Source organism: Callithrix jacchus, chromosome 3 (genome assembly GCF_049354715.1).
Source record: "Callithrix jacchus isolate 240 chromosome 3, calJac240_pri, whole genome shotgun sequence".
Taxonomy (NCBI): domain Eukaryota; kingdom Metazoa; phylum Chordata; class Mammalia; order Primates; family Cebidae; genus Callithrix; species Callithrix jacchus.
The window spans coordinates 125512913-125529226 of record NC_133504.1 but is presented as its reverse complement, the minus strand read 5'-3'; the positions used below and the strand labels follow the sequence as shown (position 1 = coordinate 125529226).

General features: G+C 39.5%; 1 protein-coding gene across 10 annotated transcripts in view; it reads right to left on the bottom strand.

Annotated features, from left to right (window-relative positions):
• Positions 1–15992, bottom strand: part of ADAMTS3 (ADAM metallopeptidase with thrombospondin type 1 motif 3) — a 292251-nt gene extending 276259 nt beyond the window's left edge. For 7 of the 10 annotated variants that reach the window (XM_035293568.3, XM_035293574.3, XM_035293570.3 and 4 more), the window contains exons 1-2: positions 15470–15992; positions 14141–14168 (exon numbers count right to left, since the gene is read on the bottom strand). In XM_035293568.3, the coding sequence (XP_035149459.1) occupies positions 14141–14168; positions 15470–15538 (97 nt within the window). In that variant the 5' untranslated portion in view covers positions 15539–15992. Of the gene's footprint in view, positions 1–14140; positions 14169–14646; positions 14774–15469 lie in introns of those variants that run through there. The other 3 variants (XM_035293571.3, XM_035293572.3, XM_035293573.3) reach the window with 1 other exon arrangement.
• Between the last annotated feature and the right edge of the window lie 322 nt (positions 15993–16314).

The following is a 16314-nucleotide window of genomic DNA, read 5'->3' as shown; positions in this document are numbered from 1 at the left end:
TTTACTTTTCATGTCAGAAGCATCTGACCCATTTTCTCTTTCCTTCTCAAAATATTTTTATTTGGCTTCCAGGTCATCATTCTCTCCTTACCTCACTGGTCTCACCTTCTTATTCTCCTGTACTGGTGTTCCTCTGTTTCCATGGCCTGGAAACACTAAAGTATCACAGGACCTGATAAATCGACTCTTTTCTGTGTCTACCCTCTGTCTGTAGCTGGTGAGCTCCTCCTATCTTAAGACTGGATGCCTTTACAATTGTGTATCTCTAGCCCTAGGTTCAGCTATAAGCTCTTCTCTTATAAATCCAACTGCCTATGGAGTCTTTCCATGTAGATATTCACAAGGCACTTGAACTTATCATTTCCAAAATTAAACTCCCAATCTTCCTGCTCTCATATCTGCTCCTCCTTTCCCAAGTCAGTAAATAGCAACCCTATACTTTCAGTTACTCAGAGCAAAACTTTGATTAAAACCATCCTTAACCCTTCATGTACCACAAACTTGATCTTTTACCAAATTCTGTTGATCCTAGCTTCCATATATATCCGGACTCTGACCACTCCTCAACACCTCCCTGCTACAACTGTAGTCCAAGGCAACATCACCTCAATTTTGAATGTGCTTCTTAACTGTTCTCCTTGTTTCTGCTCTTCCCTTTAATGGATTATTCTCAAAATAGAGCCAGAATAATTAAAGTGTCACATCATGTCACTTTTCTCCTCAAACCCATCCCACTCAACGTAAAATGGCTCACAAGGTTCTAGGGCCTGAAGTTGAGGATTATCACATCTTAAGGTTTTTGTACTTGCTGATTCCTCTGCCAAGGAATCTTCCTCTCAGCTGCCTGGCTCACTCTATCAGTTCCTTGAGATCTTTGCTTAAATGTGACCCTCTCAGTGACATCTTTCCTGACCACTGGCAACCATCTCACTCTCTGTCCCCCTTCTAAGTGTCTGATGTTTCTCTGTAAATCTTGTCACCATTTGTCATCCTATAAATTTTACTTATATGTTTATTTATGTATTTTTATATTTACTAGCATATATACTTCGTGAAGCAGAGATTTATCTGATCTCTTCACATCATTCCCCCACTGTCTAAAAAATAACTTGAAGTTACTCAATAAATATCCATGAATGAAGACATGAATTAATGAATCAATGAGTGAATGAGAGCAGTTTGAGCCTGAAGGAGTATGTGAAATTAGCATCCATCTTCTTTTTGCTAAATAGTCATTTTACCACCAAGGCATTGATGATGGCAAATTGCACAAGTCATGTACCTCTAAAGCCAGAATTTTGCTTGCAAACTTGTGTATACTTTTCATAGTTTCTGCTGCCCTATAAACCAAACTTTTCTTAGTATCCAGGTCTTACCTTTTAAGCTATCAAGAATAAGAATGGAGCTAATCATTAAAACAGACCTCCTGTAAGACAGACACAAAGCCCCTCATTCTGAGGAGCAGGCAGCAGGAAATTAGCCCCCTCTCTGCAATCCCTTTGTATATTCATAGTGTTATAACTATACAGGTCAAAAATTTAAGAGCCAGAAGTCAGGGTCCCTGATCCCTGCTCTTTCTTACACTGCAGGCATCCCAAGTAGATGTAATTATTTTTCCTTAAGTTAGTGGTAGAGTGCCTTTCACCTTTTCCTGCTCCCTGGAAGGAAAGGTTTTTCTCTGAGTGTTACAGGTCGCTCTCTACCCTATCACTCACCCTTCCCTGGTGAAGAAGAGTGACTTATGTGGTTGGGAAGTCTGGGAAGCATAAGAAATGTGCAAAGCTCAGTGCCTCCTCCTTATTCTGCTTTGTGGGAATGAGCCTGCTAAGGAGTGCATGTTCTCTTTCACTTAGCCAGGGGAAGCCCTGCTCTGGATTGGTGAGGCCTGTCAGGCACAGTGTAGAGTACATTGGTAGCCAGTGCTCTTATCTGTCAAAGACGGAGACTTATTCTCCCCTTCAGCTTTTTCTGTAAAAGCTATTTTATTTTTACCTACATATTTAGTTGTTCTATTTCTCAACTTGTTTAGAAGCTAGGCAGGCAAGAAGGGTATGCTTTTGTTGAGGATCTCCTCAGTAATTTGAACTACCCCCAAGAAAACTGTTGTCACATCTCCACTGGTAGCCTAACTATAACATAAAAGAAATTTCTTGTCAGGGAATTCTCTTTTATCTCAATTCCTCATTCTAGAGTTTAATGTAATGTCTTCTTCCTCCTGTGCTGTGTAAAATAACCATAGTTTTGTAAATATGTGCATGACTGTATTTGTGATATAAATTTGTGCAGACATACACAGTTAATATGCACAAGCTACATCAAAAGCTTTGAGGAGGCAATGCTCTATGTTTCCATGTACTTAAACATTTTTTACTTCCTATGTTAATGTCAACCATGTTAGATTTTCCCAGTGGTTTCCAAACTTTAATCATTTTCCCTTTACACATACCTGTATTTTATCATGATACCCTACACACAGTAAACCCTCAACAAACATAGGTTAAAAGGGGAAAAAAGTTCCCTTAAACTATAACCTGAACGGCTCTGTTCTCCACTGAGAATAACTTGTCTTACTCTCTCTTCATCCTTAATATATCTAAATCAAACTGAATTTTCACCTATTCAGCTTGCCCTCCTGACTTCACTATTTCTGTTCATGATGTGCTGATTCTCCCAAATCAGGCTAGAGAGCTATTTCCAACACGTCTTACAACATTTCCCCCATATGACATCATTCAAGTCCTACTGCTTTTTCTTTAGCAATTCCTCTCAAACTAACCACTTTTCTTCTAATCGCTGTTAAGATTTCATCACCTCACACTAAAAAGCTGCAAGTACCAAGTCCAAATTCCCCACATAGAATTTCTCACTACCAAATATTATGTAAATTATTCCAAAATACTGTCTAAATTATTGTCAGGAAAATTATTTTAAAGGCCCATATTGAAAACATCTAGGTTCTACCACCTACTACCTTAGTGATTTGGGTCACCACATTAGTTCTTATCTGTAAATTACAGGTAATAGTATTGACTTCATAGGCTTGTTGTAAAATTTAAGTGAGCTAATCAATTCACAGTGCTTACAACACTGTTTGGCACATAGCAACTATTCAATAAATGCTGGCAACTAACATCACTATGTTATTCCGTCTGACTAGCCTCATTTGAATTCTAGTTCCTGATTGATGAGCTCTTTGGCATCTTACAAGCAAATTCTGAAAATTAAGGCTCACAGAGGCTATCTGCAAAAATAAAGATAATAATGGGGATCAAATGAGTTGAAGTATACAAAGGACTTGGCCCATCTAATAACACTTTAATAAATGAAAAGTGAGCTAATGTTATCATCACGATCATCACCTCTAAGTAGAGCTACAGAAAAAGAAAGTCAGTTTGAGATTCCTTCCAAGTCCCAGTACCCCTCAGGCCTCTCTTCCTTATAATCCCACCCAGCCTGATGGGATAAAGTTAGAAGGACCTTAAATTCCACATCAACAGAAGGCCTACTATCCAATCTGACTGTAACAATCTATGCCCCATTACCCAATCTAATGAATTGGGATTCTCTCCCAAGAATTGGCTGGTGATTTACTATAAAGAGGCAGTTCACACAGGCAATTTTTTTATCAGGCATAAATTCTCTGTATGCAATACTCTGGCCTCAAGAATAAAATCAAATAAGCATTTTCAAGATCAGCTAAAGAAGCAGCTCCAACAACAACATTTCCAAATCCAGAGCCAAGAGTAAGAGAATGACTTTCATCAGAAATGATGGGAGCCAGCTGCTCCAGGAAAGAGGCAAGCAGGGCGAAGAATGGACATTAAAGAGGACGCCAAATGCCAAAGGGCTCAGCAGAGCTGTAAACACTTAAGGGGAAGGGGACACATCTTCTCCCAAAAGCAATTAAAAATTAATTGTGACACATGCTGAAATTCGGAACACAGTCAAATTCTTTTTTCCTCACTCATCCCCTCTAGGCTCTTATCACCACAAGGCCTACACCCTCTTCAGCTCTAAGAGAGAATCTGTATGAGATTTTAATGAAGCTATTTGAAAAATAAAGGTGATGACTTTTTTATTCATTAAAAAGAACAAACAGTTGTTCTTGTTTTTAAAAATCTGGCTTTTTAATAAATATTTGTTGCAATTACACAATGTTTATGTTCAAGAAAGTCATTTAGGAAAGAACAACACATTCTTTACTGTACTAGAGCATGAAATCAGGTAAGAGAAGATATTTCAAAAGAAGAAAATGCATGCTTTGAAGAAAAACATCCAAGCATTTTATTTGCTGCGTCTTAAAATGACCTAATAATCAGTAACAAAATGACAAAAATACTTTGTTTTTAAGTGAAGCCCAAATGCCAAAATTTTAACATTCCAACCTCAGTTTTTAAATAAGCACTGCTGCTTATTTAGCATGATTAGGAATTTTACAGACTCGAAAGCTATATTAGGCACTCTAAAAATTAATATTCCTCACACGTCGTTTTTGCTAGGTAAAACTTTGAAAGATTAATATTGAGTATAGAATTTGAAGTTATGAAAATTAACATTTGTCTCCAGAACCGAAGGCCGGGAAAAATAAACAAAAAATATGGATAGTACTGTTAAAGGTTTTCACTGAAACTTTACTTGTGATAATTACATTTTCCAAATCTAAAATAGCCTGGCTCATACTTTTTGACAAACGTATGAGAAACTGGGACATTCTACTAGGCCACTGAGCTAAAAATCAAGTCATCAGCAAGGCTGCATTCCTTTTGGAAGCTCTAAGAGAGAATCTGTTTCCCTGCTTTTTCCAGCTTTTGGAGGCCACAGGCATTGCCTGGCTTATGGTCCCTTTTCATCCAGTCTCAGAACCAGCAACAGAGGACTAAGTTCTCCCGCTGCCACCTCTCTGGTTCTCTGTCTTACACCTCCCTCTTCCATTTATAAAGACTCCTACACTGATAATCCAGGATAAGCTCTCTATTTTAAGGTCATTTGATTGGCAACCTTAATTCCATCTGCTAACTTAATCCCCCTTTGGCATGTAACATAACGTACGCTCATGTAACATAACATCCCTGGTTCCAAGGATCCAGGCGCAGACTTCTTTGGTGTGCCATTGTTCTGCCTACCACAGCTACCATTTCCTATCCAATGTGCTATTGCATTTGAGGTATTACTGTATGATGATTTCCCTTCAGGTTAACCATCTCACATTCCAGTCACACTCCTTATAAATCAAGGGTAAAACGCCCAGTTGAGCTCAAAGTACTGCATCCTCTGATCACAGTGAATGATTCAAGGATGAGCTTATGACTAAAGTCAAGTAGCCAATAAATCTCTACCAGGAAATGTACTGGAGCTGTCAAAATAGACGTGTCTGTCGTCTGAGGCGAAAGGTAGAATGACAGACTGGAGATGACAGCAACAGTCTTTGCCACAACTTGTGGGAGGTCTGCGGAGAGGTGAACCAATCCTATCCTAAAAGAGACAAAGCAAATACAGAGAAAAAATGAGACACAAGGAAAGAATGAGGGAATGAGAGAGAGAGAGAGAGAGAGAGAGAGAGAGAGAGAGAGAGAGAGATTCCATGACAGTATTATTTAAACTCTAGATCCAACTATATCTGACTTTGAAACCTCATCAATTTTGTTTTTCTTAACCTATGTGAACTGGGTTCCTGTCACTTGCATCCAAAGGAGTCATGACTTATACATGACTTCTTTTAGTAAAATGGAATGAAGGGAATCCCATCAAAATAAGGTATAAAAAGTAAAACTGTATCTGGTATACATAAAATATAGTTGGTGTGGAATCCATATGGAATAACTGGTTTTGTATCCTCCCTTTCTCAACTCCCTCTCTCTACTGCTATATTACAATTAATTAAGCAATACTACATTGAGATACAAACATGAAGATAATACCTGAAAACAGAATTCTCAAAGAGATGTCACATGGTGAGCTGACTGGTTGGAGAGTTTACAAGAAATTTATGGTGGTAGGCAGATCTATCTAAAATGTAGAGATTAGAATGAAGTACCTCTCTTTGAGTAAAAGCTTTTAAAAAAAATTAAGAAACAGCACAAGTCAAAAACACACTAATAACAATAGCTATGACTCTATCTTATTTATAATGTACTAGCATTTTAGAACCTTATGAAGTAAATAGTAGTATTTTAATGAGACCACAGCAAAGTAATTTATAGATTCATTGCTATTCCTGTTAAACTACCATTGACATTCTTCAGAGAATTTTTAAAAACTATTGTAAAATGCATATGGAACCAAAAAAGAGCTCATATAGCCAAGACAGTCCTAAACAAAAAGAACAAAGCTGGAGGCATCACACTATTTGACTTACTATACTACACTATTTGACTTACTAAACTATACTATAATGCTGTAATAACCAAAACAGCATGGTACTGATACAAAAACATACACACAGACCAGTAGAACAGAACAGAGAACTCAGAAATAACATTGCACATCTACAACAATCTAATCTTTGACAAACCTGACAAAAAGAAGCAATGGGAAAAGGATTCCTTATTTAATAAATGGTGTTGCGAGAACTGGCTAGTCATATGCAGAAAACTGAAAATGAACCCCTTTGTTACACCTTATTTAAAAATTAACTCAAAGTGAATTAAAGACTTAAATGTAAAACCCAAAACTACATTTTAAAAAACCAACTATAAAAACCCTAAAGAAAATGAGGCAATACTATCCAGCACATAGGCACAGGCAAAGACTTTATGACAAAATCACCAAAAGCAATTTCAACAAAAGCAAAAATTGACAAATGGGATCTAATTAAACTAAAGAACTTCTGTAAAGCAAAAATGTTCATTGCAGCACTGTTCACAATAGCAAAGACATGGAATCAACCCAAATGTCCATCAGTGATAGACTGGATAAAGAAAATGTGCTATATACATACCATGGAATACTATGCAGCCATAAAAATGAATGAGATCCTGCCCTTTACAGGAACATGAATGGAGCTGGAAGCCATTATCCTCAGCAAACTAACTCAGGAAGAGAAAATGAAGCACCACATGATCTCACTCATAAGTGGGAGCTGAACAATGAGAACACATGGACACAGGGTGGGGAGCAACACACGCTGGGGCCCACTGAGGGGTGGGGTAGAGGAAGGGAGAACATTAGGAAAAATAGCTAATGCATGCTGGGCTTAATACCTAGGTGATGGATTGACAGGTGCAGCAAACCACCATGACCCACGTTTACCTATGTGACAAACCTGCAGGTTCTGCACATGTACCTTGGAACTTTAAATTTTTTTTAAAAAAAAGTATTATGCCTGTTACACACAAGAAAGTAACACTTTGAGAGGTAAAGGTCACTAGAAAGTGGTGGAATTAGGATTTCAAACTACACAGTCAACAGTGTAAGTGCTCCTGACCACTTGATAGAGAAAATACGAATATTAATAGGTCATCTCCTAGATATATCAATTTAGATTTTAGATTAAGAAATGGGGCCAGTGTAGTCTCAGCTACTCGGGAGGCTGAGGCAGGCAGATCACCTGAGATCAAGGGTGCAGCAAGCCATGACTGCATCACACTCCAGCTTCCGTGACAAAGGGAGACCCTGTCAAGAAAGAAAGAGAGAAAGAGAGAGAAAGAAGAGAAAGGAAAAAAAAGTGGAGAGGCGGGGAGGGGAGGGGAGGGAAGGGAAGGGAAAGGAGGGAGGGAGGGAGGGAGAAATGAACTTTACTGTTAAAGAGAAAGGTTTTTACATGTAAAGGAAAGAGAACCGGAACTCATGAATAATGCCATCAATCATTCTTTTTGTCTGTATATCTAATATAAAAATATACTTAGTAAATATTAAGAAAAATTGTTGGAAATGTGATATAATATCTATGACCACAGTATTTGAGGAATCATATATTTAATCCTATACTACTTGTTACAAGTTTCCTAATAGCTATTTTTGTTTTATCAATCACTTCAAGAGCAAGATATACTGTTTCATGCTGCTCACAATTTGTTCTAAATTCCATGAAGATTCATCATGCTGAATTTGTGGCATTTTAATAAACAAGAGACTGACATTTACTGCAAAATTTCTCCTAGGGATTTACAGTTAGTCAGCAAAGACATGTCAACTTCTTTGGAAAATTAGGATGGATAAATTATATGCAGGAACAGAGGTTGCTATGCTAGGAAACTTCCCATGCTTCACTATCCATGTTAAGGAATATACAACTCTCAAATTCTACTCTATGAGGTAGATGAGTCTTCTCATAATATTAATAAAATTATAAAGACATTTGTGTAATATAATTAGTCATATTTATTGGGTACTTGAGAGTTAGACAAATGAATTCACTGCATCTTTCAAACTGTATAACCAAATGTTTTAAAAAATACATTCAAATATCAAAAGAAGACAGAATTAACTCTAAAGTGAAATTTTTAAAATCAATACTTTCCTTTGTTGCTAGTAGGAGTTCAGATCATACAGACTTGTTCAAAAGCCATTTTTCAAAATGTATCATGTTAATTTGTTTTTACTCAGTAACCAATTTCTGAGGCTCTCTCCTAAAGTAGTCACATGAAATGCAGGCAATGACATAAGCATACACAGCACTGTGTGACAATGTTCACTACCATGGGAAAATAAATACCATTAGGAAAATAACTATACAAATTAGAGTTTATTAGTATGATGATATTAAAATGAAGTTCACAAGGAGTGTGTAATTATATGGAAAAATTGTACTAAAATACTAAACAAAACAAAAAGTTATACAAAATATACAGTGTGTGTACTGAAAGAAATCTGAATAGGAATATGCTAAATTATAATAGCAGTTTGCAAATTGGAATAATTTTGAAAAATCTGAAGAACGCAGAAAAATTAAAGAATGTAATTACAGTAGGTACTTGTAAGACATCAACAATTTGGGAAAAACTGACAAAAAAAATTCAAGAACTTATAATAATAAAAGTAGTATAGCTTAGGAATAAAATTTGATCTCTATTACAAGAACACTAAAGAGACGATTCTCAAAATTCTGATAACAGCAATCTTCTTTAAGGAAGCATTGGAGTTCCATTGAGGTCATCATTGTCAATATAACCTTTCCAAGCACAATAACTCAACTCTTCATATCAAAACCACTCATGATTTTACCAGGCAATTTGGAATGATCCCTAATGGATTTCCAAGATAATCTGGGTTGGCTACTCAGAGCAAAGAATGCTTAAAGATCATCATCCTGGAAGCAGAGGTGACCTTGAGGGTGTTTTAACAATTCTGAGCAATATTGTGATTATTTGGTACAACAACAAGGAAAAGCAGCAAAAGAATGAGTAAGAAATATTTCAGCTAAACAACAACAGTAAGTTCCTGGTGATAGATAGCATGTTGGATTTCATAAAATCTTCGCCCAAAAAGCTTGAAGCAGTTAACATTAACCATAATTATGCTCAATGGAAGGACAGAAGATAAATCAGTAAAGCCAACTCCATTATCTTTAGTTACAAGAGAGAATAATGGCTTGAGTAGCTAAAATTCTAAATTTTACAAAGGATCCCCTGAAACCTCCTTCACCACACTTTCTAATACTGCTGCTGGCTAACTGGATTGACAGAGTTTAATCTTAGCTTATCTTTCCTGATGCCAGCAATAGGGCAAATGATCCCAAGTAGGCTGCAGTAGAAAAAAAATTCAGTTGGTATTCTAAACTGCACATAGAACGCGATTCAATTCACCCAATACATAGTGAGTACAAACAGAACCACATAAAAACTGACAGGCCTAGGTCCCTGTGCTTTGCAGGGTGGAAGACGAGTCCCAAGAGGCTTTGATAACATTGAATAATTAATTGTATAGCCATTGTCATCATCTTCATTTTCTTAGGAACCAATTAAGTCTGGAGAAAGGCACAAAACAAGAACATTCAGGGAAATTCAGAGCACAGATAGACTTTAATATCATAATATACTGCTTGCTAGATCTATTCATTGAATAACAAATATTTGAGGATCCACACGCTACCAAACACTTTTTTATGTACTGGAGAATAACTGGCATCAAAACAAAGTCTTTGCTCTCATTAAGGGTTAATCTAGTGACAATGCTTCCTAGTCAACAACTAGGTAAGACTCATACTAAACTTTACAAACCAAAACCTGAAAATGGTGAAAAAGTGTCTCTCAGTAAACTAGATATCTGAGAGAACAATATTAGCAACTTTATTTTTTTAAGATTGGGATGTAATAGAATTTGCAACTGGGGAACAGAAATAGGACAGATGCCCCAATTCCAAGAGGAATCAAGGGAGGGAAGATATGCCCCAATTCCAAGTGGGGTCAGGAAAGGGAAGACAACTTAACACTAAAGGATCACAATGCTTTTCCTCAAATGATATTCAAGCCATCTCAGTGGTTGCTTATGAAACAAAAGGACTCAAAGAATTCTTTTTCAGATTTTCCAGTTTCTACAGAGCAAAGATTATTTCCTAAGCCACACATGCCCTTGAGCAAGCCTCCTTACCCAATTGGACTAGCTGGGACAGTTTCCCACCATTACCTCAGGCATCCTACCAAGGCCACACTCTGAGTCAGAAATGGAAATGCTCCTTGATGTGCCCTAGAAATATGTCAATGATCTCATGAAATGTACTTACACATATATACAGAAACATATTCAAAACACACAGATATACACAGGTGTAGGTAGGTGGGGTGTAGGTAGGTGGTTAGAGAGGCAGTTTGTATCTGGTTGATAAAGAGGCAAACTAGGTCAAGGTTCAAAACCTATTTACCCATTTTTTTCCAGGGTGAATCCTACTTTCCCACATACCAAGAAGGTATTTTTCTACCAGCAGAAGAGAGAAGGAAAGAGGCCATATCCTGTATGAAGCACTATATTGGTGGCCTATCTTCACATATTCCAACCTGTCCCCATCACAAACTGCCTTCTCTTTACCTAAATAAAAAGCTTCCTCATCTTGAGGGTTGAAGCATATAAGATACATTTTTGAAAATTGACCTTCTAAGCTAAATACTAAGAAGTACATATCCTGTGACTCTACCTATAAAGAACATGAAAAACTCACATAATTAATTTATCCTGTTCGAAGTCAGGAGAGCAGTCACCTTTCACAAGAGGAGAATGCTTAGCAGCTGGCATGAGGGACGTGCAGGAGTGCCAGTAATGTTCAACTTATTGATCCAGCTGCTGACTGCACAGGAGCATTCACTTTGTGAAAAATCAGCAAAGTGCACTTATATGCACTCTCCTACATCTACATTACCTTTCAGTAGAAAGTATTTTTTAAATTTAGTTTCCTAACAACTTGTGGTTGATTACCAATTTATAATCTAACTCTTCCTGAGACATTAAATTATTTAGAAATTATCCAGAGCCATGGAATATTTTAAGCCAATTTGTTGAGCAATAAAAATAAATAAATAAAATCTACAAACATTATTTGTCTTTCCTAATATATCTCTGATCAGATAACATGTCCCCAGGCAGTTATATAAAACTACTTCTAAATCAATTAACAGGAAAAAAAATTACGTGTTTAGGAGTGTATTTCACCAAATCTCCAGGTTAGCAGTGCCTTTACACATGGGGACAAGGGAGCAAAACTAATTATTGTACATAAGATTTTCTTACATATGATACATAAACCAAAGTGAAATGATAGTTATATTTTTTGCTATCACAAGATCTGTGGGCGAAAATCTGTTTTTTTCAATCTGTTCTTCTCTTCTCTTCATTCAACTTGAAAATGATAAATAACAACGGTGATAACAAAAGAGAGAAATTCCATAAAACAGAGGAATATAGGGACAAGTCAACTTTCAGCACTACAACCTAAGAGTACTCCATCTCCTCTTTTTCATACTGACTTGTCTCTCTCCTGCCAAATTTAAGCACACCTGTACTACTTAAGCACACCTGTACTATTTAAGCACACCTTTGAAAGGGCTGTCAAAGTAATTTACCTTAGCAAAACAACTGAACCAAACTTTGGTTCAATCCAGGGCTTCTTATATGAGCGCATCCTAATTCTATCTTAAAATTTAATCAAAGTTATATATTATATTTTATGAATTTTTTGGTGGAATGTGTGCTCTTAACATCTTTTTAATTTGATGTGTAAGTAATCAAATGTTTAAGTAATTAAAAATAAGACAAACTTTCTTCTCCCTACTTGTATAAGAGTTGGTTGCCGAGTGTGGTGGCTCACACCTGTAATCCCAGTACTTTGGGAAGCCGAGGCGGGTGGATCACAAGGTCAAGAGATCGAGACCATCCTGGTCAACATGGTGAAACCCCGTCTCTACTAAAAATACAAAAAATTAGCTGGGCATGGTGGCTGAGTAGCATGTAGTCCCAGCTACTCAGGAGGCTGAGGCAGGAGAATTGCCTGAACCCAGGAGGCGGAGGTTGCGGTGAGCCGAGATGGTGCCATTGCACTCCAGCCTGGGTAACAAGAGCAAAACTCCGTCTCAAAAAAAAAAAAGAGTTGGTTAAAGAAAATTCAAATCCTATTAAAAAGATAAGGATTGATGGCTGAATGCTATCAACTATAAATGACAAATATCTCTTCATAAACACTATTTTTTAGTGCAGTTATCAGTGCCTTTCCTCCCCATAGTTCTGCTCTTGCCATAGAGGTCTAAGCTTGGGGAATTTATTAACAATCCTAAACACTGATGCTTATAATCCCAACACTTTAGGAGGCCAAGTGGGGTGGATCACCCGGGGTAGGGAGTTCAATACCAAGCTGACCAACATGGAGAAACCTTGTCTTTACTAAAAATACAAAAAGTTAGCTGGGCATGGGGACACATGCCTGTAAACCCAGCTACTCCGGAGGCTGAGGCAGAAGAATCGCTTGAACCTGGGAGACAGAGGTTGCTGTGAGCCGAGATCATGCCATTGATTGCACTCCAGCCTGCGCAACAACAGTTAAACTCCGTCTCAAACATAAAAATAAAAAAGCACTGAGTAAGAAGAAGCATTTGGATATATGGTCATACATCACAAGCTACATACACACCTCTGGGCCTGGCTCTTGGGTTTCTTAGTTAACAACTGTGGATCTCCACTGTGTACTGTAATCGGTGGCTATGCAAACTCTCAAGCTTCATTTTCCTCATCTGTATCACCACTTCATAGTGTGGCTGTGGGAATCAGTGGACATAATGTATATGAAACAATGAACACTGTGCCTGGCGTTTAATAAATGGCCAATGACTTGTAACTATGTTTGCAGCAGCAGTAATAAAAACTCTTCTTCTAAAAGATGGCTTTACAATATCACCTGACAAATACAGAATTTACAGAGACTAATACTCTGCCAAAAAAAATTATCTTTCAAAGTAATCCAAGTAAAATGTGTATGAAAAGACTTTGAATGTAGTCTGGCTTCTTGCCAGATGACTTTCAGTCTCTGCATTCAGAACAAATACATTACTCTAAACAGCTTCAAGGAAGACCATGGACTTCTGAGTGACCTGTTACAAGTCACTTACACTCTTTGAATCTCAGTCTCCTCACCCATAAAGTGGGAGTAAGAATCTTCACAGCATCAGGTAGTACTGGGATTTTAGATATTAGCAAAAGGTCTAACAGTATCTTTCGAATTGGAGATAATTATTTTAAAGCAGATTGAATAACAGAAGTCATCAGATGATTTACTCAAAGCAAGAAAGATTGTAAGAGAAGAATTTCCATCCTCAGTACTCATTGTGCTTTTCTGTGTAGCATTCTTGCCTTCTGTTGTACTCAAATGTGCTCTTCCTAAATGCTGCAGGAGTTGATGATTTTATTTCTTTCATCTCCCTATCATCTTCCAGGCTCTCCATCACCTTCCAACTGCATATCAGGGCTTGTACAAAGACAGTAATAAACTGATGCTTGCAATGCCCAATTGCAGGAGAATTTTTACCTCACTATAATTTAGCCTGAGGGAAAGTGGGACCTTCCTCCAGAAAGAGGAAGAGAAGAACAGAAATGTTTCCGGACTACAAATTTATATTTTTTTAACCACCAATGGGAAATATTTTAGAAACAGTATTTTGCTTAGCTCACTTCACTCCCTTACTTTCAACTTAAGATAAGAGTGACATCTGAGAACAAAGCTTACCTATTTGCACCATTTCTTCATTACCAACCTGGAAAGGAGGGGGAAAGCAAGAAAAAGAAACAGTTACTGGGTTTCATCTTATCACCCTGTGAATTTTATTTCTACCATTAATGCTTTTCAGGAGCTAACTAATCAGGAGATGCTAGAGACTGGGATTGGTGCCTAAAGGCTGCACCTTGGTTTGTAGAAGGCTCTCGTGACAGGAGCATGAGCCAATTTCATAACAATTTGGGGGAGTTGTTTACCCCTTTTCATTTTAATTTAACACTTATGAAGCCAGCAAAAATAAATACTGACATTCAATACTCTCTTATGAAAATTCGTACTGGATCTGGATTAGAAAAGAGTCTATGAATTTAAACTGGCCAAAAGAAGCCTAACAGCGGGCCTGATTTATCAGATTTAAGGTCAGGACTCAACTAGACAATTCTCTACTTTTTACCCCTAAGTTCGATCAGACCAGGCCGCCGGGAGAAGCCAGGAAAAGTAACAGAGAAATTCTGTACCCAAAGTCCCATCGGCCCAGTGCTGATATGATTTACTACAAAGGGCTCCCCTGGCGGAGCCTTCTCAAGGACTCTTCTCAGAGCATCGGGCTTCACCTTGAGTCTCCAAAGGGTTGGGGGCAGGGCCGAAAAGAAACAGAGCTGCACTAAACTTAGCTTTAAAAAGAGGAGGAGTTGTGCAGAGGGGGAGGGGAGAAGGCGGCCGGCGCCGGTAGCCTCTGCCCAGGAAAACGCAGGGCAGGAAACGTCTCCAGCCCCCCTCCCCAACTGTCAAACCCTAACCCCGCCGTAGTCCTCCCAGGACACGTGTCTACTGAATCTCTCCCTGTCCGGCTCTAGGACTTCCTGAAACCCCCGCCTCTGGCTGCCCGAAAAAACCGTGAGTCAGTTCGGACGAGAGAAAGCCCCGGGAACCAAACTCCGGAGGCAGCAGCCAGAGCGCTGGGATCCCAGACCCAGCGTCCAGAACTTCATTCAAGCGCCCAGACCGCCCTCCAGAAAGGGGAAGCCCAGATGGCGCGGCGAGGATGGGAACTGGCTGCGGTTTGTCACTAGGAGTTGTTACGAATGTCGCAGACTAGTGAAGCCCTAGGTGTGACAAGCCTGGACTCCTGGAGTCGGAGTCACAGCCTCCCGTGCAACTCAACCCTCCACCCTCAAAAGCCCGCACGCGGCGCCCAGCCCTCAAAACACCGTTCCTGAACGCAAAAGATAACAAGGAAGGGAGGGAGGAGAAGGAGGAAAGAGAGGAGGGTAGAGAGGGGAGGAACTTTTCGGGAAAAGGTTGGGTTTGAGTTTTTTATTGTTATTATTTTCCACTTACTTGTCCATCAGCTGAAGTCCTAACCACTACCAGAGCGGCTGCTATCAACCAAAGTGACAGGAGAACCATCACGAGTCGAGTTCACTTTCCAACTACTGGGCAAAGCAAATGCCCAGAGCAAACCCCCCCAAAATAAGTTTCTTTAGGGAAAAAAAAAAGGAAAAGGAAAAAATGCAAAAGAGAAAAAAATGATCTTCTGTGCTTTGCTTCAACGAAAATGAAATTTGAGCTCTGAAACTGGCCCCCTCTGCTCTGCAGTTCTTTCCACTTCACCTTCTCACCCCGTCCTCCCAAACAGAGCGTGCCGGAGCGAGAAGGTGCTGCAGGCGGGCACGGGCTGCGCCCGGGAGAGGGGGAAGGGACGAGGGGCTTTCCAACTATCACTGTCCAAAGCAGCTTTTTCGAGGCTTTTCGAGCACCATTGGTCCCTAAGGTTAGCGCGGAGAATGCTTGGGTTCCCCGGAGCACAGCAGGGGGAAGTATTAGCGAGAGAGACGAGCTAGCGGGAGCGGGAGAAAGAGGCAGGGAGAGGGCGACTCCGCCGCACACGCAGAGGTGGGGGCGGGAGGAGCGAAAGGGAGGAGGAGGAGGCAGGCGGAGGAGGTGGGAGGAGTGGGCCGCTCGCAGGCTCCTGTTGCTCGCGGCGCGGCAGTCTGCTGGCTGCCGGCGACCCGCGGGACGGTAATAAGGCGGCCGGAGCTCCCAGGACGGCCCCTCTCGCCGTGGCGCCCACGTCATGCGGGGCCCGAACCCGCGCCCCTTGCACCGGGTCAGGATTGGAGACCGCTGGGGGCTTGTGTGGTCCGTGCTCGACCTCCCACCCTGGAGCCTCTCCTTCTCCGCCT